The sequence below is a fragment of the Gopherus evgoodei genome, chromosome 1 (assembly GCF_007399415.2).
Source record: "Gopherus evgoodei ecotype Sinaloan lineage chromosome 1, rGopEvg1_v1.p, whole genome shotgun sequence".
Taxonomy (NCBI): Eukaryota; Metazoa; Chordata; order Testudines; family Testudinidae; genus Gopherus; species Gopherus evgoodei.
This window is the reverse complement of record NC_044322.1, coordinates 41,298,124-41,325,125: the sequence shown is the minus strand read 5'-3', so window position 1 is coordinate 41,325,125 and position 27,002 is coordinate 41,298,124. Positions and strand designations below refer to the sequence as shown.

Genomic DNA, 27,002 nt, shown 5'->3' with positions numbered 1-27,002 from the left:
GGATAAGATGCTTATGGAACCTATCAGAGGCAAACTGGAGTTGGCATTGGTCTGGAAGCTAACTACTACTAGTACCATAGGTACAATAAGCCGGTTCTGTTGTAGTACTATGATATATCTCACTAGACTGAAGGGCATATGGTGGAAAAGGATGATCAACTTGATCATAAATAAAAGTTTGTATTTTCTACATATGCCAATCTTCTCACCCCTGCAGCTTGTGTAATATCTAAACTTCCTGAGTTGGGGATGTTCAGATTTGTGGGTTTGGTTAGTTCTATTAGACTTAGGGACCAGCACTATCAGAGAAAACTACATTGACATATAATAAATATACTTTATAGGTTAATATTTGGCTATCAAGTTGTCGATTATACTGCAAAAGTTAGTCACCTATTAGCAAAAGCTTAAAGGTATGTATATATTTTGTTCATTCTTTCAAATGGAGTACTAGCACTTTTTTATTGTCTTTGATACCTACTTAACAACAGTCTTGATATTTAGCTGACAAATAAAATTTGAGGACTATATATATGTCCTACTTATGAAGAAAAATTTCAGTGATCAGCATTCCCTTTAATGGGCCAAATTCTACTTATTTACACCTGTTAATTTCTTTGATATTAATGCTATAGGTACAAAGGAGGGGAGAAACTAGGCCCGTGAACATTTGTTACAGGTACTGACACATGCATAACAATATAATCAAGTCATACTCCACTCTCCACTGGCTTGGAAGTGTGACTTTTATAGTTGCATTTGATTACAAATATAATCAAGCCACTGTACTTATTCTGGCATGCACTGATATTTTAAGATCGGGTCCTTCCACCAGTGCAAATGTGCATCATGCTATCTTTTTTTAATTGAAAGTGAGGTGATGTATCTAGACAAGTGGAGACCAGAAAATAGAAGCATGACTTAAAAGAAGCCCTTGTCAGCCTTAGCTTTGAAATCTATAAGCTATGTGTATAAAAAATAAATAAAAAAATCCAGAGTTGGATGGAATTAACCTATGCAATACACAACTGTATAATACACTTGGATAGGGATTCTCAAACTTCATTGCACCATGACCCCCTTCTGACAAAAATTAGTTCATGACCTCAGGCTGGGAGACCACAGCCTGAGCCCCACTGACCTGCGGGTAGGAGCAAAGCTGAAGCTCCAGGGCTTCAGCCCCTAACACGGGGCTCGTAACCCAAGTCCCAACATGTAGGGCTGAAACCTCACGCTTTGGCCTTAGGCCACAGCAAGTTTAAGCCAGCTCTGGTGACACCATTAAAATGAGGTTAGGACTCACTTTGGGGTCCTGACCCAGTTTGAGAAGCACTGCACTAGGACTCTTATCACTGGGCTTGGCTACACTCGAAACTCCAAAGCGCTGCCGCGGAACCGCTTTGAAGTGCGAGTGTGGTTGCGGTGCCAGCGCTGGGAGAGAGCTCTCCCAGCACTGCAGGTACTCCACCTCCCCGTGGGGATTAGCTTGCAGCGCTGGGAGACGCACTCACACTGGCGCTTTGCACCGCTGCAACTTGCTGCGCTCGAGGGTGTGTTTTTTCACACCCGAGCGAGAAAGTTGCAGCACCGTAAAGTGCCAGTGTAGCCAAGGCCACTGTATTTTGAGCCGAGTGATTTGTACTCAGTCAGTGGATGGAGACAAATGTGGGAGAGGAAAAAGGAAGAATGATTGAGAGAGGAAAGGGATGCAGGGATAGGAAGAACAGGTAAGAGGGCAGAGGGCGTAGGGGCAATGGTGGATGAGAGGTTGAAATGGAGCATGAAAAGGAGATGGAAAAGATAGATGGGAATTTGAACAAAGTGAAGGAGGCAGAAGCTGAGCTGGTAGGGATAAGGGGGTGCAGAGGAAGAGTAGTGTATGTATATGGGGAAGCAAGGCTGTGAATGGTGTGGGTAAAGGCACTGACATGATATGGAAGGAAGCAATCAGATGAAGAGTTGGGGGTGGGGAGACAAAGGGATTGAAGGTGAGCTGTTCCAGAGGCCAATTCAAGTCTTCGGAAACTTGCTGTTTCTCTTCAGCAACGTTTTGCCTATTAGGCACTGCTTAAGCATGGGGATGACATGGTGCTAGTTGTACAATTGTGATTCCTCTGTACAACTCCTGCAGTGCAAATCATGAAGATGGTGTGGAAGCAGGGCCATCACCATTTACCCCACGAGGAAATATGCTACAGCCCCTGGAGGGGTGGGGGCATACTGCTTGAGAACCAGAGAGCTTCAGGATACTCTTGAGTCTTCAGTATAGAAGTCCTCCAGCACTTTCCTTAAAGCAGTATAGCTCTAGTATCAGTGCTGATCCCACAGGAAGCAGACTGCTAAAGAAGCTATTTTTAATTGTATTTAATGTCTACTACAGCAGCACAGCTGTAGGTGTAGTACCATAGTGTAGATGCTTCCTACATCAATGTTATCAAAGTAATTAATCCATTTCTCTAACTACATAAAGAATTCCTCCATCAACCTGTCTACACACAAGTGGTTAGTGTGAACCACTGACCTAACTACCTCACACAGCGTGAAGTTTTTCACTGCCAAATGACATGGCTAGATCAATCTAAGGGCTGGTCTACACTACGGGGGGAAATTGATCTTAGATATGCAACTTCAGCTACATGAATAACGTAGCTGAAGTCGAATATCTAAGATCGGATGACTCACCCGTCCTCACCGCGCGGGATTGATGTCCGCAACTCCGTTGGGGTTGGTGGAGTTCCAGAATCTATATAAGCGCGCTCGGGGATTGATATATCGCGTCTAGATGAGATGCGATATATCGATCCCCGAGCAATCGATTTTAACCCGCCGATACGGCGGGTAGTCTAGACATAGCCTAATTTAAGTGTAGACCAGATCTTATGAAACAAGTATTAGATTGACTCAAGGGAAGCTTTAGTCATGGCTGCAAGTAGTAGTGGAGCTGTGCTATCGCACTTGTAAGTACAGAATCATAGAATATCAGGGTTGGAAGGAACCTCAGGAGGTCATCTAGTCCAAACCCCTGCTCAAAGCAGGATCAATTCCCAACTAAATCATCCCAGCCAGGGCTTTGTCAAATCTGACCTTAAAAATATCTAAGGAAGGAGATTCTACCACCTCCCCAGGTAACCCATTCCAGTGCTCCACCACCCTCCTAGTGAAAAAAGTTTTTCCTAATATCCTCCCCCACATCCAAGCCATGGTGTAGTATTTTGTTTTTGCAAAAGAATTCCCAATGCATCCAACAATTTTTTTAAGCTGACTCTTGTTTGAAGTTCTAATGCTATAACGTATTTCTTGTTCATTATATCTTTGTAAATCTGAGGGGTGGATGTTTGGGGATAGGCTGAGCAGAGACCAATGAGTCTCCCCTCACATGCTGTGGAACTGGCATGTAAGAACACAAGGAAAAGGGGGAGTATAAGGTAGGTTATAGATATCTAAAATCAGCTACCAAAATTGAAAGCTGGCTTGCAGGAGAAAGGGGGCTGGTTACTGGGGAAGATTTTTAGGTGCAAGGCCTATTTCCTATACAAACTCCATTTTGATTTCACTAGCTCCTGGGGACCTTAAGTATGGTATTTTTCAGTGCTGTGGATCTGATGTGCACAGGAATGAAAATCTATTCCTATGCCTTAGTATATCTGAATACTATAGACAACCTTCCCTGAGAACACTCAAGTCCACTGAAGCAGGGACTCTGGAGCACCTTAGTTTGATTGAGCAAAGGCAGACCTTAAGTGTGGTGAAGTCTACAGGAGGGATTTGCTCTTGGAACCACCTTTCGAGTATGCATACAGCTTTGTTTTTTACTAATCTTGTTTTGAGAATTATAAACGTTGAAACTCTTAACAGTTTACACACAACTCAGTAGACTGAAATGTCCATAATGGTCAGCTAAATACACCTAAACTGGTTCCTATCTACTAAGACTCACAGAGCTGTGAGCCACTTCCAGCTAAAAATCAAGTAAATGAGACCTGAAGCTGTTTTCTTAATTAAACTAAAGATTGTAATATGACATTAAATACTGCTTGCTGTATTCTGTTTGACAGTGTCTAATAAGGCAATATGAGAATGCAGTCGAAGGAGAATCATCATTGGTAAGGATACATAGGTCACCAATTCAGACTTTAACAGACCTCTCACTTTTGGCTGGGGCCCTGGTAGGGCCCCTGATTTTTATTCCCTTCTACCCCCTCTGTATTTTTAGAAAAAGTCAGGGACATGTCATGGGCTTCCAGAATGTGTGTGTTGCTTGCAACCTGACTTATTAAAAACATCTGTGACAAAATCTTAACCTTAATCATTGGGATAAGCAAAGCATAGTAATTAAGGTATACGTGATGTACAGAATTTGTTACCTTTGTTACCCAAAACTGATTAAATTACACTTTTGATTATAGAAGGAAGATTAATTTTCTAAAGCATATGTTCAGAAAGCAGCCTTGAAAGCAATCAACCATCACTCACATTTTGTCCTAAAGAGACGCCTTTATTTTTTTAAGTTACACTATGCCATGAATTCATAGGGAATTGGCTCCAGCAGCTCTGGCTCTTTGCCATTGGTTCTCACAAAGTGTGCCTCTCTGGGTGGAGCAGGCTGAAAGCAAAAATAGCAATAATCATTAATGTGACAAACACTCAAAGTAAACCTGATTTGCTATATTTTTTAAAACATTTAGTTTGCAGTCACATTTGCAATGTGTAAACCAATTCCATCATGTGTAATGTGAAGTTTGTCTTTTCATATGATTCTATTAAACTAAACGTATTTCCAATCTGACTGCTTTAAAATAGTCTCAGTGCTACTGAGTAGTAGTTATGGGAAGGGCTCCCACATTGTAGAGAGTGGGAGTAGCCAAGTCAATAGAAGAATTCTTCTGTCAACCTACTGGTGTCTACACTGGGCATTAGGTCACCTCAACATCATCCCTCAGGGGGTTACAGATTTTTCATACCTCAAAGCAATGCAGCTGGATTAACCTAACTTTTTCCAGTACAGACCTACCTTAAATAAATATTCAGTGTTTATCAATATTTCTCCCACTTAGGCCTGGTCTAGTATTGACATAAAAACCATTAGTTGATTGGCCCCCTCCTTCACTAGTGTCTGAGGACCAAATGCTCATTTACATGGTCAAGCAGTTTGAGTCTTAAGTGTCATGGGTGTATCATTAGTTCAGTTAATAAAAAAAAACAGTACCTGGCGTTTCAGTTCAAACCAAGTGCCTTTTTCCTTCGCTTCCTTTTTCTTCCTTTCATTTTCTTTCACACGCTGCAGAAAGCTGTCTCTGCTCTTAGAATGCTTTATATGCTCAATACGCACATTTATTCTCTTTGCGAGAATCTTGCCCCTAAGGGAAAAAACCTGTTTTGAATCTATTGTACTTAAAACAAATATTGAAGCTCATGTTAAAGTCACAGAAGCATTTTTCTTAAGGGTTGTTGCTCAAAACACACAGAACTGTAGTCAGAGTTTTATCAGTTTCTACAACAAGATGCATTAGCACATGGTTAAGTGTTGTATCATCTCAGGACTAATACTCTTGAAGACAAATGATTGTCTCCTCTGTAATACAGGGACAAATAGTTGTATCATCTACCACTATTGTAGTTCAATCCACAGTCAGTAGGTCTAGGGATAAGTAGGCTACGTACCTTGTTGTAGTGACTACACTGCATTATGCCCAGTTCAGTAAAATTAAGAAAACATAATGACCTTTAAAAACATACTTAGTATAAATATGCTAGCCAGCTGAACTCTTCATAAACTTGTTTAGAGTGCCACTCAGAGACCAGTGTTTCCCCTGACAGGATCCAAGCCAAACAAATGTCGTTTGCTTGGGTTTTTAAAGGACTTATTTTACCCCAACTGAATGACCAAGGAAGACAAGAAATGTCTACTTGGCAAAGTGAAAGAGGGGGGTGTCACTATAGTTATTTTCAAAAATCAAATTTCACACAGAGGAAAGTTAAGACACTTACTTAACCTGTTTGTTTATGATAATGCCAACAGCATGCTGAGTAATGTTAAATACCCTTCCAGTCTTGCCATGGTAACACTTGTGGGGCATACCTTGTTGAATAGTACCCATGCCCTGTTAAAAACATAATAGAGTAAGACCATTAAAATAAAGTGAAACCATTCTACTCAGCTTTAATGTGGAGAATAGAGAAAAAATTTGACACTCTTAATTTTATGGATATCTTGGAATATGTTTACAGGTTTGCATTGAGCTACTCAAATGGTCACAAGATATCTGAAATCTACTAAACTTCTCTGACAATCCTGGCTTGCTTTCAGTGCCGGTGAAATGATTTGCTCATTTTGCTATTACCAAAGCAATCACATGAGACAGTCATCATCAAGCTCCAGAATGTCAAGAAGCTTAGACTTTGAATCCTTAGCTTATTCAAACAGGCAAATCTTCTCAAAAGTTTGCATACTGGAAGATAAAAGTAGAATTCTTCTATGAATAAATCAGTATCCAGTGAAAAAGCTAATTTGAAGCAACACTATAGTTGATTCCGGAGCACAAGTTCAGAAAATACAAAGTACTCACTGCAACTGAAATTGTCACACTGCGCCTATTATATATGTAATCAAGTACATCCCTTAGTTTATTGTGTATCAACAACATCCAGGGGAGCCCCAATGATGAATCTGGGTCCATTGTGTCAGGCACTGTACAAAGAGTAAAATCTCAAGATGTCCAGCTTTCAGACATCAATTCCCAGTGAACAGGCACAATTGAAGAGACAGCTGTTACAGCAACCAAAACAGTCCACTAATTAGCATTTACAGTCTCAGCCATGTTTTTAAAATGTATACTACATTGTTTTGGCACTGAATATGTTTTAGACCACCTTATTTCATCTTTAAATTATGCTACACTGTTAGAAGATACCTTGATGTCCACAATATCACCCTTCTTGTAGATTCGCATATAGGTGGCCAGAGGGACAACTCCTGGTGAGGGAAAAATACAAGTCATTTCATAAGAATCAATTTTACTAAAAAGTGGTATTTCTCAAACTCATCTGAAAAAGTTTAAGTGACTAGAAACGGAGAAGCCATCCATCTTCTCACATTTAAAAAAAGTGCAATTTAAGATACTATGGCTTATTCAAGTTCAGTTTTAACCTGATCAATGTAGAAGTTACAAGACAATACTACATTGTAAGCTTTCCACCCCCTACTGTCAGCTGTGTAACTGCTGTTGCCATTGCCTTTTGGCAAGTGCAGTTTGAACTTGTTAATTAATTCTAGTTTTAAGTCAGTGCTCTCAATACATATAACTATTTCTCACGTTCCTCTTCAAAGCAGTTATCCTATCTTTAGTAAAGATGACAAGTACTGTATTCATACTGTAACCTACTCCTCTACCCCGATATAACGTGGTCGGGGGAGCCAAATCTTCCTTCTGCATTATAGGTGAAACCCCGTTATATCGGTGTAGCGGTGGCAGTGCTGCAGTGGTGATTTAAAGAGTCCAGGGCTCCAGCCACGGGGAGCCCCAGGCCCTTTAAATCACCAGCAAGCCCTGCTGCCACAGCCCTGGGGTAGTGACGGCAGGGCTCCAACGGCGATTTAAAGGGCCACGGGCTCCCCGCAGCAGCCAGAGCCGCGGATCCTTTAAAGCGCCACCGGAGCCCCACTGCTACCATGCTATATATGAACCCATGTTATATTGGATCGCATCATAGCAGGGTATTTTCAAGAAGTCAAAAGAGGAGGTAATCAAAATCTCAGGAACCACAAGATAAAGACAGCTACTACATTAAAAAAAATTTATTCTATAAAAGCAGTGGATATGATACCATTTTGTTCTGCATTTTTAGTTGTCACCTTAAATACAACTAAGATTATGTCTGACAAAGCGGGTATTCACCAACAAAAGCTTGCGCTCCAATACTTCTATTAGTCTATAAGGTGCCACGGGACTCTGTGTTGCTTTTTACAGATCCAGACTAACACGGCTACCTCTCTGATTCTTAAATACATTGTTCTTAATACAACGTTGATGAGAAATGGTTAACAATACTTAAATGTATTAGGAATGGCTAAACCCATTACTGCTATGAATGCAGGTATCCCTAAGACAAGCTGTACTTACCATGTTTGCGAAATGGCCTCGAGAACATATAACGTGTCCCTCTCCTTTTCCCCTTTGTGTTTGTCATTCTGGCAAATGGCTATTAAGAAAAAAGAGACAACTCAGGTTATCCACGTGTATTTGCCCCCAGTGCTAATCAGGTCTTGCAGCATGCTTGGAGGTAGTGTTAGTTTCAAACCATACTCCAAATTACTGTAGAAACCCCTGACAAAACCTGCTTGTTGCTTAATACTTCCAATAAAAGCTTCATAAAAGTCACCAGAGAAAAAAGTGACAGTTTTGTCTAGATGAACTAGGTCAGAAAAAAATATTTTAACCTAAGCACAAAGATGGCGGAGGGAGAGGTACGTTCGCTAGCAGATCTCTGAGAGAGACTTCACACAGTGCAGGCAGCTTGCCCTGGCGTCACGTTAACAGCTGGATGAAGGGACTGTACAGGCATGTAGCCCCTTAGCAGACAAGAGATACCACGCAGCCCGGGGCGGACCTACTAGGACGCAAGCTGGAAACTTGCCCCCCTCCCCCCGCCGAGCGAGAACGGGGCGCCCGAACAGGGGTGCAGGAGGCGGCAATGCCGCTCCCTGGCCGCAGGCAGCTCCCCCGCACCTCCACTTGGGGGCCCCCTTCCCCATGCAGCCACCTCCGGGCCCCTCCCAGGCCTGTGCAGCGGCCTCCCCTCTCTCGCGCCAACTCCCCCCAGCCCGGGCCCGTACAGCCGCCTCGCTTTTCTGTCCCGGCTCGTAGCAAGCACATGCAGCGGCCTCTCCGGCCCATGCAGCCACCCTCCCCGCGCTGCTGCTGCTGCCGCCGCCCCCGCCCCCAGCCCCGCCAGGCCTCCACCCGCTGCCCTCCCCAGCGCCCATCGGTACCGCAGCCGCGGACCTCCCTAGCCGGTGTTACAGCAGCGTGACAAGAGCACTAGATCTCACACATACCTACAAAATGGCGGCTCAGGCCGAAAGGAAGGAGGAGGGGCCTCCAGGGCGATCTTAACGGGGGACCTCAGGGGCTGTCCGCGAATTGCCTGACTATAAAGCAATCGAGGGCGGCGCGGTGGGGACAAGAAAATAACAGCGGCTAAGGATTTACCGGGTCGTGCCCTGTGTGAGACACTTGCCATACAGTACCCGACTGTGGGCCTCGCTATCGATTGAAAACAGGCAACTGTGTGGACAGCCCAGGAAGAGGGCTTTGGAGGGCCACGTGACATGGCGGAGCGCTTGGGGGAAGGGGTTTCAGTCCGTCTTCTGAGGGGAGCGTGTTCTGTTGTGGTTAGACTCCTGGCGCGCTAGCCCCCGTGGCGGGAAACAACATGCTCCTGTCGCCCTGTGTGGACTGTTCGTTATTAGTCGCTGTGTTAAAAGTCAGGGCAGGCTCTGTGCTCTGTAAACCTTGTCAGGGTGGCTCCAGAGAAGCCTGTGAGTCATATCGCCAAGTGGAAAAGCCTCGATTTAAATAATCAGTTGTAATCAACTTTTCTATTTATATTTCACATCTTTAAAGTGTATTCTCATTAGTCAATGTAACCATTAAACTGTATTGATTTACAACTAAATAGAGCCATTACACTGGGATTTGTAAATGGTGACGAAAAGTCCTGTGGCACCTTATAGACTAACAGACATATTGGGGCATAAGCTTTCATGAGTGAATACCCACTTTGTGAGACACATAACGTACCCATGCGTTTGACGAAGTGGGTATTCACCCACGAAAGCTCATGCCCCAATACGTCTGTTAGTCTCTAAGGTGCCACAGGACTCTTCCTCACTTTTTTCTGATCCAGACTAACACGGCTACCCCTCTGATACTTGACTACATGAGATTTGGTATGTCTTTGCTAGCTAGAAGGGTACACTATATACAATTACTTAAATAAATGCATAGGTTAATATTTGTAGATGATTATTGTATATTTTTAGTATATTAGAGAATGGTAAATGATATTGCTCATTTACTAAATAATTAACATTTTGCTCATGAGTTGTGTCAAGCTGCATTAGGATGGTAACTTTGAATTTAATTAAATATTCATAACAGTATGTAAAATGTTTTGGGTACATAAACTTCTCTTATCAAGACATGTTTCATATTTATAGCTAAAAGATGTATTAAATAGATGGGCTAACTGTAGTCAGAATTAAAGGGATTATTTCAGATTAGTCTGAGAAAATTTTCAAATATGCCAAAGTGAAAGTGGGTAGAGTTTAAGGCTGCACTTGCCTCTAGGCTTGTCTATGCCTCTGTAGTGCTTCTTGCTTCAGTGTAGACATTCACTACAGCAGTGAGGAGGGGTTCTCCCATCAGTAGCTAATCTATGTCTCCAAGAGGTAGTAGACTGGTCAACAGAAGAATTCTGTCAATCTAATGCTATCTGCACCAGGAGTGAAATTGGCTTAACTATGGTGCTCAGGGATGTGGATTTTTCAACCTCTGAGCAACATAGCTGGGTTGATTTAACTTGTGAATGTAGATCCTGGCCCAATTCTCTTGCAAATGAAACTGTCTGCTAAATTATTATGCTGTCCTTCAAATTTTAAAAACTAGTAGATTTCATGCCCTCCTTCTGTGTTTTTTATCATGGACTGGAAGAGTAAGACAAGTCTATCTGCTTTTTACAACTCTCAGTCAATTTCTCAGCTTTGAATTAATTAGTCAAAATAAAGAAAATATTCTTTCTGTGCCTGTGGAAGAGGCTACTGCTGTCAAAAGCTGGTTTGGCACTTTAACAAAATCTGGTCCCAGGTGCTTAGCTAGTGATTTCTACCAGTTCAATGGTGTGAATTTCTTTAAAACATTATCAGCAAACATATTCTTTGAATGGTTCACCTCCAACTCTGAAATTTATTATGGTAGGCATGATGGATGGATGATTATTAGACATCCAAGTCATAGCAGCAGCATCTTCAGCAGTTAGGCATCTATTCTGGAACTTTAGGTTGAGAATATTAGCAAGAAAATAAGGTGGAGTAAGTGCTTGATCCATATGCTTCTTTATTGCCTACAGTTTAACTTTGTAGGCAGAAAGCATTCTTTCTTCAGTGTCTCTTGAAGTTCTTTCCAAATTTAAATAGCTTGCTACTGTATTATTGAATCTCCCCAAAGTTTGTCAGAAAAGCTATAAAAAGAGGTTTCATTATATTAGTATATCTTCTATATTTCTCTTTAGTCCAGTGTTGAATACTTTGGCTCATAGGCGCTGACTCCATGACAGCTTGAGCACCCACGGGGAAAAAAATAGTGGGTGCTTGGTACACAGTGGCAGCACTGCAGATCAGCTCCTCTGCCCCCCAGTGTCTCCTACCTGCCGGTGATCAGCTGTTTAGTGGTGTGCAGGAGGCACTGGGGGGAAAAGGAAGGGAGAGAGAAAGAGAAAGAACAGGGTGCTCGAGGGAGGGGGTGGAGCAGGGGTGGGGCCTTAGGGAAAGGGGTGGAGAGTGGGCAGAGCCTGGAGTGTACCAGGGGTTGAGCACCCCCAGGGAAACCAGAGAGTTGGCTCCTCTGCTTTGGCTATGATAGTTCCATCTACAGGCAGTCCTTGACTTTACAACGTTCGACTTACGCTGAATGGCACTTACAATGTTTTTGAACTGACATGACACCCTGTTTCTACTTAAGACAATTGGCTTTGACTTTAGAACACTCAGTCCCATAATGAAGTGTATTGCCATTCCAAGTTACGACATTTCGACTTACAACGCAGTTTTCAGGAACCAATTGTGTCGTAAGTCCGAGGACTGCCTGTATTTTGTCATGATTTTTCTTCACAAATTGTCATCAGAACTGGCCAGTTCTAAGTAAATATTTCAAAACAGTCAATTGCTGAATTCCATCATTCATCTTTAGGGAGAATTAGTTTGGATCCTTCTGCTCTCTTCATTGAAGCTGAAGCAAAGTGATAGTTATGGCAGCATTTTTCAATGTCAACATTTTGCTTTATTCCTGGGGTAGCACTTAAGTCTTTGGTTAAAACATTAATCAAATGAGCACTTTACCCATATGTTGTAAGTTTCAGGTTCCCTTCCCTATCTCCTAGATTTCTTCTCATCTTTATAATATTTGCAGCTTTGCCTGTGACAAAACTATGCACTTGACACATGAATTTTTGTTCATGTTTTGTTATAGCTTTTACTGCTACTTCTAAGTATTCTGTCGTATGAGTATTTTCCAATGTATCAATTGTTTCTGTAAGATAAACAACCCCATCTTCTGTTGTCACAGGAGCACATATTACTGGATCATTGTGTACATTGCACTGCCTATCAAGACATAGATTAATGGATTTCTTCTCAATGAGGTTTTTTTGTTTTTTAGGTTTTTTTTTTACACACTATTCAATTTCCTTCTCATACATGGTATTGTAACAGGGTACTGGCCTAAGAGGCACTGAACCAGCCCCTGTTAGTTCAGCTCCCATTAAGGTGAAGTAATTGGAGGTAGCAGGGTGTGGCTCATTAAAGGACTGCAAGGTAATCACTTGTGAGCTTTATGGGGGAGAAGGCCTATAAAGCTAGCAGGAAGGAACAGGAAAGGGAGGAGGTAGGGATTGCTGTTCTCACTTAGCTACAGGAGCTAGCTGTTTCCCAGGTAGCTACCTGGGTAGCATTGAAGTGTATAGAACTGCGCATAGGTGGTGGAGGAAATGTATGAAGGGAAATAGAAGGTACTGGGATTTGCAAAAGACTGGTCTCTGCCTGATTTGTATCACAAGCAGGGCTGGCTCTAGGCACCAGCAAAACAAGCAGGTGCTTGGGGGTGGCACATTTGCAGGGGGTAGCATTTGGCCATCTTTTTATTAAAAAAGCTCACTTCCTCCCCTCTCGCAACCCTGCAGAAGCAGAGCCATGGAGCAGCTAGGGATCCACCATGTGAGCTGAGAACCCACAGGACCCTGGGAACTGTAGTTCCTTGCCTAGCTCCCTGCCTATAGAGCCAGTCCTGGAGCAGGGAAAGAACTACATTTCCCAGCAATCCCTTGGTAGCTATCAACAGGAAGGGGAGGGGGTCAGGGAGTGAGGTAGCTGAGCCATGCTGCAGCTTGCTGTGAGTGGAAAGGAGTGGCACTGTGAATGGGGAACAAGTGTGCCCAAGGAGTAGAAGGCTTTGTCCCAGATATCCCTTTCAGAAAACTTCCACAGACTGGATTAAGGATACTGGTGTGACCTCACCTTGCAGCCCCCAAAGAAGGAACTGGGTGGACTAAATGGACAATGCCCCTTTCTATCTGAAGCCTAGCAAGGGAGGTATGTGGATCCTTACTTTTCATTTTAAATTCTAGTGGGGAGGGGAGGCTCTGGACCTGGGCAGCTTTAGATACAGTACCAGGCACATAGGAGGCTTTCCACTTCTGAGCCATGGAAGCAGAAATTAACTTTTCCTTTCCAGATATAGCTAATATTCAGAAAGGGAATCTAGCACCTGCCTTCCAGATTTGAACACCCTCAAAATCAGGAGTGCTCAAGCTCAATTTGGGCAGCTGTTATTTCATTTCTTCCAAATCAAAATACTGATCCACTGTAACTTGTTGTAGAAAAGGTAAGAGAAAATTGAGCAAGAAATGCTTCCCAGTGGTTTTTAGGCCTGGAGTTGCTATTTTCAACAGCCATTGCCTTTTTTTTTTTAGTTGTATTTGTTTAAAAGGAAGACCGTGATATTGCATTGGCAAATTCCCCACAGAAAGAAAGAGTGGAACAAAAGAATAATAAAGGCACCTCAACTTTTCCTCATTTATATAGGACAGTCTTATAATGTGCATCCAGATATCCTCCAATCACACAAGCTGAAAATGGTTCCACTTTACTGCAGTTCTGTAACCATATGGGAACCAATTCTGTCTGTGTTCTGTGCACATCCAAAATTCCTGCTGAATGACCCACCCTGGGAGCGAGTTACCAGTGACCCAGGGCTGGGACAGTAGGAGGGTGCAGGTTGGGGGGAGAGCCCAGGGCTGGGGTGGCAGGGAGGTGGGGGTAGGACACTGGTGGGGGGGAAAGGGAGGAGCCCAGGACTGGGGTGGCGGGGGGGGGAGGGGAGAGAACCCAGGGCTGGGGCAGCAGGGCAGTGCAGGGGGGAGTCAATGTATTTTTTTTTTTTTTTTGCTTGGGGCAGCAAAAAAACTAGAGCTGGACCTGACCACAAGCATGAAAAGAGCTCATCTACAAGTATCTACCAACCTTCCAGCAATGTCCACTCTGCTGGGTGGAGTGTAGCTGTGTCAATGAAATGTTTGTTCTGAACAAGATGAAATGCAAAATTTGTTGCATAAAGGATCCATGCAATCTTTTCATCTTTAGAATCTCACAAGAATTTGCTAGTCCTGATTACAAACTCATCTATGGTTTTACTGGATAAGGAAGAAAGTCTGTTAGTTTTTGTTTTTTGATACAGGTAATTTACTTCATAATGTATGTTAGTTGCAGCACTGCTAGTGGTACCAGCAGATGACTCTGAAGTTGTAGACATTGCAGATGATGGATGTTCAAAACTCCTTATATCTAAGCTGGACTCTGAAACAAAATGGTTAAAAATGTCACTCTTTAACTCACTGACTTACTCATCCACTGCTTTAAAAAAAATGAGATTGTTAATGAACTATTCCTCCTGTTGCTGCTGTTTTTACCACTATTTAAATGACAATTATTCTAAACCTAATTTTATAGGAAAAATAATCTTAAGGATTATCTAAATCTATTTAAACCTTTCTCTAGTGTGATACCAGAACAGATTGTAAACAAAATCACTTTTGAAATGTACAAGTTCATAAATGCCTAATAAAATTTTACTTTTTAAACAGGAAATCTTCACCAACTATTTTTGATAATATTTAACTATAAAAAATAATCTCGGAAGTCCAGCAGTAACAGTAAAAAAAAAAATTATATTTTGATCAGAAACATTTTGACATTCCTAAGTAATCCACCCAAAACACAAATTTATGACAATAATCTGTTATCATTTACTAGCATAGTAAAACATGGTAGGCAGCCTATAAGAAAGGTGCAAAAATAAGTTTACTACCCAGTTGATCCAAATTGTTTAGACATGGCCACTCCTTCTCCGTTGTTACATAACTTTCCCTGCTATCCTCAGAAAAACAAAAGAACCAAGAGGGCAAGGCTTCTGCTCATGTCACCCACATGTCTTTTGTGCTGCAGTAATTTGTTTGTTTGGAGACAGAGGAAGGCAGTTGAGGAATTAATGGATTTCTGTTTATTTTAATCTCTGTCTGTGTGCTCACGCAAGGAGACAGAGCAAGGCCGTTTACTTTAAGTGCCCGGAAGCAAGGACTGGTAGGTACTGTGCAGATCAATGTTTTTCTATGAGCTGGGAGAGTAAGTTTCCATGGTGGATGGAGCCAAAAATATTCATAATTTGAGAACTGAGTCAGTTAGACCTTAGGTAGGGAGAAGTTATAAAATAGGAGTATGAGACTTCCCCAGGTGGCTCAGTGGATAATCCTGATGAGATATGTGATGCTGGGGTAAGTGACTGATCCACTGGGACTAGAAGTAAGCTGAATATTACTGAGATGGTTGCCTTATAACAAACATCAATAAGAACATAAGAACGGCCACACTGGGTCAGACCAAAGGTCCATCTAGCCCAGTATCCTGTCTTCCGACACTGGCCAATGCCAGTTGCTTCAGTGGGAATGAACAAAACAGGTAATCATCAAGTATCCATCCCAGCTTCTGGCAAACAGAGGCTAGGGATACCATCCCTTCCCATCTTAACTAATAGCCATTGATGGACCTATCCTCCACAAATTTATCTAGTTCTATTTTGAACTCTGTTGTAGTCTTGGCCTTCCTCTGGCAAAGAGTTCCACAGGTTGACTGTGTATTGTGTGAAGAAATACTTCCTTTTTGTTTTCACCCAGATGCCTATTAATTTCATTTGGTGACCCCTAGTTCTTGTGTTAGGAGAAGGAGTAATTAACACTTCCTTATTTACTTTCTCCACACCACTCAGGATTTTATAGACCTCTATCATATACCCCCTTAGCCATTTCTTTTGCAAGCTGAAAAGTCCCAGTCTGTCAAGGCTGATTGCCCATTCTGGCACTTTGAGAGCAGAAGATGGGGGCTTGAGAAGATTCTAAAAATTAATACTGGCCACTCCAGCCTTGTATTAAACTCCCAAGGTTACAGCTTTTCTCTGACCTTGAATGGGTAGATGCTGCCACCACCCAAGTGCAAGAAACTCCTTTTAAAACCCAGGAGGGCACACTTGGGAATTCCTGTGGGGTACCCTCAAACCCTTTCACATACATCCTGCCCTGGGGAAGAGCTGAGAAAGAAAACAAAGGAAATCAGCTGTTGCCACTAGCTAATTAAACAACATGTGCACAAACCTCTTAGGACACAAAAATCCAATCCTGTTCTTTTTAAAAAAAAAAAAGTAAATTTTATTAAAAACAGAAAGAAAGGAAATACATTTGGAACGTAGGCTTTTGGCTAGATTAAAATAAATTACAAAATTAAGCATCAAGATAGCTCTCTTGAAGTCCACCTTAAAGGTTACAAGCAAAACAAAAGCACCTGGGGTTAGCATAGAGGAGTCCACAAGCCATAAAGAAATAAGAGAGAAACCTATTCACGTCTTCCTAGACATTTCCTGATCTACTTACATATCTGGGGTTTCAAATGAGTGGTTTCTAGGTATTGTCTAATGATTTTCATACCTGGCACGAGCTTTTACAGCATAGTTCCAGCCCTGTCCCTGCTCTCTGATAAAGGGAAATTTTTTTCCCAATTGTAAAAAGTTCTAGTCTTCCCATTGGCTCTTTTGGTCAGGTGCCCACTCCCTTCCTTTTACCTAAGGACTTTTTAACCTTTACAGGTAAGGCAAGTAGAGAACAGCTACTAACAGGGATTTTATAGCTAACTGGCTGGCTGCGTGTCCGTAAAAGAGAGCTACCTTCCCCCCTTCATTTATCACACAGTCTTATTAATCTCTCCTCATATGGAAGGTGTTCCATACACCCCTAATCATGGACATCAGCTATTGTAGGCTCAGGGGAGGCTGTGCCTCCCCAAACAGCCTGGCATGGCCCTTCCCAGATTCTGCCCTCAAGCCCACTCTGAGGCCTGCAATTCCCAGTGCTCTGCCTTGGCCCAGGCTGGTTGGCTGGAGCTGGCCAGCCTGTCTCCTGCAGGGACTCAGGGCTGCTGGCATTGAGGCCGCGCTGCCCGCCTGGGGCTCAGACTGTGCTGGCCAGCACACTGGGGCTGGAGGTGCTGCGGCTGTGCCTTCTGCCACCTGGGGCACCAGGAGTGCAGGCGGCTGCCTGGCACACCAGAGCTGGGAGCACTGAGCCTGTGCGCCTGGCCATCCAGCACACTGAGGCTGGCCATCTGATGCACTGGGGCTTGGGGTGCTGTGACCACACCACTGGGGATTCTGCAGCTGCGCCGCCCAGTGCTGGAGCCAGGGGCCCCCGTGGGGGTGCTCTGCACTCCTGAGGTGGAGGGGCGTTAGATGGGAGGGAGGGGAGTAGCCTCAGGCATAAGAGGTGGGGTCAGGGGCTAGCCTTCCCCAACTGCCGGGTCACCGGCCCCGCAAGTCCCTATTCATTTTTGTTGCCCTTTTCTGAACCTTTTCCAAGTCCAATATATCTTTTTTGAGATGGGGTGACCACATCTGCATACAGTACTCAAGATGTGGGCAAACCATAGATTTATACAGAGGCAATATGATATTTTCTGTCTTATTATCTATTCCTTTGTAATGATTCCCAACATTGCTAGCTTTTTTGACTGCAGCTGCACATTGACTGGATGTATTCAGAGAACTACCCACAATGGCTCGAAGATATCTTTCTTGAATGGTAACAGCTAATTTAGACCCCATCATTGTATATGTATAGTTGGGATTATGTTTTCCAATGTGCATTACTTTGCATTTATCAACATTGAATTTCATCTGCCATTTTGTAGCCCAGTCACCCAGTTTGTGAGATCCCTTTGTAGCTCTTTGCACTCTGCTTTGGGCTTAACTATCTTGAGTAGTTTTGTATCATCTGCAAATTTTGCCACCTCACTGTTTACCCCTTTTTCCAGATCATTTTTGAATATGTTGAATAATACTGATCCCAGTACAGACCTATGGGGAACACCACTATTTGCCTGTCTCCATTCTGTAAACTCACAATTTATTCCTACCATAGGCGCCAGCTCCCACCAGCTCTGCATCCACCAGCAGCGAAGCTCCCCGCCTCCTCCCAGCGTGCTGCGTCTCTGCTCCTCCCTCCCTGTCCCTCCCAGTGCTTGCTGCAGGGCTGCCCGGGGGGGCAAGAGGAGCAATTTGCCCCGGGCCCCGCAGGGGCCCCCACAAGAGTTTTTTGGGGGCCCTGGAGCGGGGTCCTTCACTTGCTCCGGAGGCCCCAGAAAACTCTCCCAGGCCCCTGGAGCTTCTTCCGATCCAGGTCGTCATCGGCAATTCGGTGGCGGGGGGTCCTTCCTCCCTAGGACCCGCCCCCAAAGTGTCGGGTCTTCGGTGCCAATTCGGCTGCGGGGAGTCCTTCCCCTCTGGGACCCGCCACCGAAGTGCCCTGAAGACCCACGGCGAGGGGTCTTTCTGCCCTGGGACCTGCCACTGAAGTGCCAGGTTTTCAGCGGCAAGAAGACCCCAGACCCCCTGAATCCTCTGGGTGGCCCTGGCTTGCTGCTGCCAAACAGCTGGGAGGGAGGGGGAGGAGCGGGAACGTGGTGTGCTCAGGGGAGGAGGTGGGCCTGGGGCAGGGATTTGGGAAAGGAGTCCAATAGGGGCAGGGAGGGGGCGGAGGTGGGGCAGGGACACTGGGGGAAGGGGTTAGAATGGGGGGTGGAGTCAGGGCAGGGCCAGCGGCAGAGGGAGGTTGAGCACCCACCAGTGCCAGAAGAAGTCAGCGCCTATGATTCCTACCCTTTATTTCCAGTCTCTTAACCAGTTACCAGTCCATGAGAGGACCTTCCCTCTTATCCTATGACAGCTTATTTTGCTTACTTTGCAATCACAGAATCAAGATTGCCTGGGGAGTAAGATCCAAACGTCCAAGGGGACTGTTTGTGACTCCATGGTAAGATTGTTCTAGAGCTTTAGCAGTTCACACTTGTTACTGGTTTGGTAAAATCTAATTATAGGTCATGCAACCAGTTTGGGGTTTCTCCCTTGCTTGTTGACAGTCTGCCCTGAGATTGGCACGCTTGTTTGTGAACCACTCAAAACAGTCTGACACCCACTTTCACGTTTCTAGCTCCCTAGCAGTTTCTTGGGTGGAGACCCATGTGTCTCTTCCTCCTGGCCAGGGTATCTCCAGGCTAAACAGTTCCCTGCCTTCACTGTGTTATTCCCAGCAAAAGACAAGCTACCTAGGCAAGCTTCTCTTGCCTTCTCTTCAGATGCTAACAGAGTGATTGCCAACAGTTGTAAATTACCACACAGCACTTCCTATACAATCCTATTTTAGTCTGAAGGAAAAAGCACTACAGAGAAAACATGTAAAACAACAAAAGAATCTACACAGATGCTAATAAACATACCAGAGATCACCCAGCCCTAACATGAGCTCTGGTAGGAGCAGTCCTTCATAACCCTAACGAGTAGGTCTGCGCGTGGTTTCAAGATCATTACAGCTTCATCTCTGAACAAGCACACGTATGGCATATTTAGTCCACCCTTTATGTAGTTCAGGGGCCTTTGATCTGGAATTTGCAGGAGCAGGTAATTAGGAGACAATGGGTCTCTCCCCAGGGTATAACTTCAAAAGGCCTCCCAAGTACCTTCTAGGTCAGGGGTTCTCAAACTAGGGGTCAGGACCCCTCAGGAGGTCACAAGGTTATTGTCTGGGAGGGGTTGGGAGCTGTCAGCATCCACCCCAAACCCGGTTTGCCTCCAGCATTTATAATGGTGTTAAATATATAAAAAAGTGGTTTTAATTTATTGGGGGGAATGCACTCAGAGGCTTGCTACATGAAAGGGGTCACCAGTACAAAAGTTTAAGAACTACTGTCCTAGGTGCTCTTGATTAAGTTGAATGTCTTGCTCACCTTGCACCAGAGGTTAATCAGAATTCTGTTGTGTTCCTCTGGCCAGCTAGCAGCACACTTGATTCAGGATGACTTCTTAGTGCTGGTCACATTAATACACATGAGGGTTAACTGTTATTCCAGTTGAGCAGTCTCCATGGACATGAAGGGATAAATGCTGAGCAGCTGCATTTGAACCAGGAAATTGCTTGTGGTTCCTGGGAAGTGAGTGGGAAGTTTTGGGATGGAAGGACTGAGAAACAAAGCCCAGGGTACTGTGAGATAATGTTGCTGGACTTGCCAGTCCTGAGTCTGGAGACCCAAACTTGAGCTGCATCCATGTTGCAAAATGCCTGGGCTTTCACCTGCATCATTTAAGAATGTAAACATAAGAATGGCCGTACGGGGTCAGACCAATGGTCCATCTAGCCCAATATCCTGTCTTCCAACAGTGGCTAATGTCAGGTGCTTCAGAGGGAATGAACAGAACAGGCAATCATTGAGTGATCTATCCCCTATTATCCACTCCCAGCTTCTTGGCAGTTAGAGATTATGGATACCCAGAACAAGGGGTTGCATCCTTGACCATCTTGGCTAAAAACCATTAATGGACCTATCCTCCATGAATTGATCTAGTTCTTTTTTGAACCCCGTTATACTTTTGGCTTTCACAACATCCCCTGGCAATGAGTTCCACAGGTTGACTGTGTATTGTGTGAAAAAGTTCTTCCTTTTGTTTGTTTTAAACCTGCTGCCTATTAATTTCATTGGGTAACCCCTGGTTCTTGTGTTATGTGACAGAGTAAATAACACTCCCTTATTCACTTTCTCCACACCGTTCACGATTTTATAAACCTCTATCATATCCTCTTTTAGTCATATCTTTTCCAAACTGAAAAGTCCCAGTCTTTTTAAACTCTGCTCATGTGGACACTGTTCCATACACTTAATTATTTTTGTTGCCTTTCTCTGTACTTTTTCCAATTCTAAGTATCTTTTTTGAGATGGGGTGACCTGAACTGTGCACAGTATTCAAGGTGTGGGTGTACCAGGGATTTATATAGCGGCATTATGATATTTTCTGTTTTATCTATCCCTTTCCTAATAGTTCCTAACATTGTTAGCTTTTTTGACTGCCACTGCTCATTGAGCAGATGTTTTCAGAGAACTGTCCACAATATCTCTTTCTTGAGTGGTAACAGCTAATTAGGCCCCATTATTTTGTATGTATAGTTGAGATTAAGTTTTCCAGTGTGCATTACTCTGCAGTCACAATGTGGCTCTGACCCACACTCCTACCAGGGTTTGCACACCTGAGTCCTTAGAAATTTACTTCTGTGTGGACAGGTGGGAGGGCTTGGACTTAAATCTGAGTAAGAGCCTGGGCTTAATGTGCTATGCAGACATAGTCCAGAGTCTCACCTTCCAAAACAAAGGGTGACTTTTGGTCTCTGAAGCTATACCCAGTATTGACAACTTGAATTATTAAAAGATCATAAACCAGATTTCAAAATATCATAAGATTGGCTTTACAATACTTATATCTTAAAATACATTGAGTTATTTTTATTTGTCTTCTAGTTTTTTGAAACCTTAGGGTGTGCTCAGACTATGTTTTCAAGCTTTGGACTGCAACAATATGATCTAGAAACTTATTTTAAAAAAATGAATGAAAGATGAAATTCTCAGATAATAATCACTTGTATCTAGTAACTGGGGCCTTAAGTAAAACATCAGTTATCAGAAGACTTGCAGTAAAACAGTGAGAATTGGCCACACTCTGACATGCCACTTCTTTTTGCTACGACAGTTGCTCTACACAAAGATGTAGGGCTGAGAGAAAGAGAAAAAATAATAATGGTGGATTAAAAAGAAGCAAAAGTGAAAATCAATAAAGGACAGTGATCTGTCCCTTGAGCCCTGTGTGCCTCAGTTTTTCTATGTGTAATGAAAGGCATTCTAATGTAAATGTTATTATGAAATGTCTGTCCTAATCCTGAAGCCCTTACACCACATTGTCATTAACAGTATTGCCAATCCCAAGCCTTTAAAAATCAAGAATCCGGTCACTAGAAACCATGAGACTGGCTTAAAAATCATGTAATTAAAAAAAAAAATGTGTAGGTTCTTTTGTTTTGTTTTCTAGTGTCATTGCCTTCAGGGTTCACATTCTCAAGCTTTTCTCAGCAACCAGGAGGGCTAGAAGCATATTTGTGTTTTTTTAAATTAAAGTGGAGATTCTCAAATAATTCTAAGAATTAAACTGGAGGCTTTAAGAAAAGCAACAAATATTGAGACTAGCAAGAAGATCATGAGAGCTGGCATAATGACTTTGGTCTAAATAAGGACTCAATAAAACCTAAGCAAGAATTTCAAGATTTGCCCCTTCTCTCACACATGCGCCCTGGGTCTCAGCAACACTGTTCTCAGTGAATTTACTCCTTAGTGGTGAGTTCATAGTTATCAGACATGTATGTGGCTATTTAAAAAAACAAAATTATAAGTATAGCTAGATGGGGCTATTAAATCAGCTGGCCATCTGCAAGTACATCAGGGAAGCTACTAATTTTCCAGGGTAGAAATCTTCTGAGAGAGTGAATCAAAATGATTGTACTTTTTTGTTGACAACAAAGACAGCAGTGTTTAAGAACTGATTGCTTTACAATCAGCCAAAGAACAAAATATGGCTAACAGTGAATATGTTTCAATCACAGCAAAAATAATAAACATTAGCACGTGTGAGACATATCAGAAGTCAATGGTAAGCATTTTTAATTACTTTACTTGCGAAGTTCTTTCCAATATTTTCTATGCTCCCATTGATCAATTTACCAGTGTATAAATGCTTACTATTTTGCATGGTACTTTGCTAATTTCTATTCCACTTCCTTTAGACCTAACTGTTGAAGGGAATTGGTTGCCTCAAGGGACTGGAATAGTGTAAAAAACATCTTACATATAGGTTGCCAGTTCAAACGTAATGACTGGAAGTTATTACATGATAGTTGTTTGGTAGCCTATTTGAAATGAGTTGTTACTCTAGTTCTTACAGAGCAGAACCCACACCACAAAAACCATTACAATTGACACCTTTGTTTGCTGTTCTGGAAGGAAGCAAAAGGGCCAAATAGTCCTGGGCTTCATCATCCCATCCCATCCACTCCTCCCCAGCAGCAGTTCTTCTAAATTAGGGCTGAAGTTCATTGGAAGGATTTGAGCGGAAAAGATGTCCTGTCACTGGCTTCTGCTATGCTTGTTCTGAGGATGTTGGTCTCCAGAGCTGTTAATCTGACACCCGTAATAAGGACCAAATTCCCTTCATAAAACACAAGAGGGTACTGTAACTGAAACTGGTGCTTTTAATACTTTAAGTAGACAACATTATTTACTATGTACCTAGGGTCCTCTTTTTCCAATGAGCTCTGCACAAGCTCCTGCACCCATGCAGACCAGAACCATGTTAAAGAAAACTGGGCTCCACAGGGAGGCAAGGTCCATTCATGTAGAGATCATTGCAAGATCAGGGCCTGGGTTTTTATATTGTTCTTATCACTGTAGTATATGAGCACCTCTTTTCATAATGATATCCATTCTTATACGCATACACTGACTCCCTCAAGAAATATGATCTCCTTCGTAGCCAGTTCTCCATCTTCTTTTAGCTGTCTAAAGACAAAAAGCAGTAATGATTTTAAAATCTATTGTTCCGTTATTCTTAACTCCAAATTCCTATTTTCATTTTTTATTGGACACATTTTCTCTTCAGCCTTTTGTCTACTGCTGATATATTTGACAAAAAACTGTTAGCTGAAATACTCTTTGCAGTTCAATATTCAGTAACCTTTTTCTCTCAGGACCCATATGTAAATCCATGGTAGAGATCTTCCTCAAATCGAGGGATCTCCTTATTAACTGTTTACCGTTTGAGAATTACCTTAAATAAATGCCTCAGGTGGTATAAAAGAGTCTGTAAAATCCATTAACTGATATTTCTTTCAATCATCAAATAACCTAACTATGTATATGCTGGTTCACAATGGGATAAGATAAAGTAGCACAATTACAGGATTCAGAGAGAGTTATTGAGGATAGTGAGATGACATTTCTTAAATGTCAACTGAGAACTCTTAAACAAGAGAAGGAGTAACAAGTTTTTAACAATGAGACTCTTATAGATTCCAAAGTATAGGAAAGAAGAAAGGCTCTTGTCCTCTAAACAGAGAGACCGCACTAAAAAACATCCGTCTTTGCTAAAATCTCATCTAGTTTTTCTTTATTTGGCAAAGTATCTGATTATTCCCCCCTGCTCCTATAACTACTGTAAATATTTATAAACTATTTTAATTTTCTTCTCCTTCAGGTGTTAAGATTATGGAGATAAAACTGACTTAGAATTGTACTTGAATGACTCCTGATGAATTAGGAGCTAGGTACAGAGTTGCTGCCTTTGGACTAATCCCAATGTACTATATATAAAATGATAACACAAAAACACTGTGCCTGGTGTCAGGTAAAGTAGATTTACCAATAATAGACTTAACACAGAACCTAAAAATCAAAGAAATTTAAATTTAAGGAAACCAACAGTATATACCCTCTGTTCCTCCATTCAGGGACACACACCTGACCAATAGTGCAATGAGCGTACAACACAAATGCACTCCCACCTGTGCCTATGTCTTCACTGCCAAAAGAGGTGTGTTTTTACAGTGAGATAGCTAATGCATATTAGTTATCTTGCTGTAAAATCCTAGTGAAGACTAGGTTCTATATATTTTACTGCAATGTGGGTAGATGAGGTCAACTGCAGTTAGAAGGTATAGTGTTGACCTTGCCTAGCGGTCAAAACTTGTCTTCAGTGGGCAGGGCATGTTGTTAGAATGATGAAAGACAGATGAGCTGAGTGTCTTTTGGATAGACATCCTTATGATGCTTAACCTTGTGGTTGACCAAGGAGGAGATGGAGGGATAATACTGAGCACGGCCTAAGAGGTCTTAATGTGATATCAGTGGGAAAAATATGCTCTTGACAGAAACAGGTGGGGGAAAATTGTGAGAATAGGCAAGAATCTCTATGATCTGCAGAGCCAGGGAAGAGTACATAAGAGCAGCCATACTGGGTCAGAACAAATGTCCGTCTAGCCCAGTATCCTGTCTTCCAACAGTAGTTAATGCCAGGTGCTTCAGAGGTAATGAACAGAACAGGTAATCATCTAATGATCCATCAAGTAGTTAATATTATGGAGTGCTCACAACTCCAAAATTAAGATTGCAACAAATAGTTCTACTATAATGCTCATTTTGAACATACACCTCTGTCCTCCAATTTTTAGTTGAAAGAGCTATTGAGCTGCATTTTTTGGGTCTAATGTTCTTGTTTAGTAGGATTTTTCTAATGACCTTCAGAAGTGAAGAATCATAATTGTTTATATAGTAAAGACTCAAAAATCTATGGTTTTCACAGTGGAAAAAAAAGCTCTTATGAGTTTTGGCCACCTGTTTCTAAACACAGTTTATTTATGTATTTATTATTATTTATTAAAATGTGCTCAGCACTTTCTATATGTGTAGGAAGAGACAGTCACTTCCTCAAAGACATTGTTATCTAAAAGGACAAAGGATGGAGGAAAGGGAGTCTCATATAAAGTGATTAAGATGAATGGACACAGGTCTTGTTAGTTCTAGTTCTAGATTTGTTGTTTGAAAAATACAGTAACTCCTCGCTTAACGTTGTAGTTATGTTCCTGAAAAATGTGACTTTAAATGATACGATGTTAAGCAAATCCAATTTCCCCATAAGAATTAATGTAAATGAAGGGATTAGGTTTCAGGGAATTTTTTTTCACCAGACAAAAAACAATATTTTATATATATACACACAGTATAAGTTTTAAACAAACAATGTAATACCGTACACAGCAATGATGATTGTGAAGCTTCATTGAGGTGGTGAAGTTAGAGGGTAGAAGAGAGAGGGATATTTCTCAGGGAATGCCTTACTGCTAAATGATGAAATAGCACTCGGTTGAGCCCTCAAGGGTTAACAGATTGTTGTTAATGTAGCCTCATGCTACAAGGCAGCATGAGTGAAGGGAGGGGAGACAGCATGGCAGACAAAGAGACACATCCTGTGTGTGTGGGAGAGAGATGCGCATTGTCCCTTTAAGTATGCTGACACCGTTCTAAGTACATTGCCTTTAAAAACATCAGGAAGTTGAGATAGCAGCTGCAGCCAGCAAGCTCTCTCCATCCTGAGGCCTGTCCTGTCCCCACCTTGTTCTATATGGCGAAGGGGTAAGCGGGGGGCAGGAGTAGAGGGGAGGGGGACACCCTGATATTAGCCCTCCTCTTCCCCCCTCCCCTGCACAGCAAGCAGGAGGCTCCCAGGAGCAACTCCAAGGCAGAGGGCAGGAACTGCACATGGCAGTGAGGGAGGGACAGCTGAACTGCTGAAATTGATAGCCTGCTGGGTGGCTGCTGCAGAGGGAATTTAGGGGAGCAGGAAGCTGATAAGGGAGCTGATAGGGGGACTGCCGGTCCACCCTGGTTCCAAGCCCTCGCCAGCTAGGTGCAATGGGCTGCTTTTCCTGCAAGCAGCGGACAAAGCAGGCGGCTGCCAAACAATGTTATAAGGGAGCATTGGGAAACTTTAAACGAGCATTTTCCCTAATTGATCAGCAATGTAACAAGGAAACAACGTTAACCAGGACAACTTTAAGTGAGGAGTTACTGTGTATAGTATAAACTGTCCCCTCTGATAATCCCTATCTCTTCAGCAGCTGCAGGTTTAGCCTGTATCTTCCTGGAACAGGTTCTGCCATTGAGTCAGGGGTATGCCTACCCACTTAAAAAAATACAATAAAAAAAACTCACT

The 27,002-nt window shown here is 42.7% G+C and overlaps 1 protein-coding gene and 2 non-coding genes across 5 annotated transcripts; all 3 read right to left on the bottom strand.

Moving 5' to 3' along the window:
- Nucleotides 1–4,474: 4,474 nt before the first annotated feature.
- Nucleotides 4,475–9,092, bottom strand: RPL21 (ribosomal protein L21). 3 transcript variants are annotated; one of them, XM_030562517.1, is made up of 6 exons: nucleotides 9,056–9,092; nucleotides 8,121–8,199; nucleotides 6,912–6,973; nucleotides 5,989–6,101; nucleotides 5,207–5,357; nucleotides 4,475–4,603 (listed from the first exon to the last, which is right to left on the bottom strand). In XM_030562517.1, exons 2-6 carry the CDS (start codon nucleotides 8,185–8,187, stop codon nucleotides 4,514–4,516), a joined length of 483 nt encoding a protein of 160 aa, XP_030418377.1. In that variant the 5' UTR covers nucleotides 8,188–8,199; nucleotides 9,056–9,092; the 3' UTR covers nucleotides 4,475–4,513. The 3 variants fall into 3 exon arrangements, with proteins under 3 accessions (XP_030418377.1, XP_030418393.1, XP_030418385.1); XM_030562533.1 differs by lacking the exon at nucleotides 9,056–9,092 and adding an exon at nucleotides 8,990–9,003; XM_030562525.1 differs by lacking the exon at nucleotides 9,056–9,092 and adding an exon at nucleotides 8,446–8,450.
- Nucleotides 5,800–5,929, bottom strand: LOC115644625. Its single transcript, XR_003998561.1, has one exon. It is a non-coding gene; the product is annotated as a small nucleolar RNA SNORA27 (small nucleolar RNA).
- Nucleotides 6,299–6,375, bottom strand: LOC115644611. Its single transcript, XR_003998548.1, has one exon. It is a non-coding gene; the product is annotated as a small nucleolar RNA SNORD102 (small nucleolar RNA).
- Nucleotides 9,093–27,002: the final 17,910 nt, after the last annotated feature.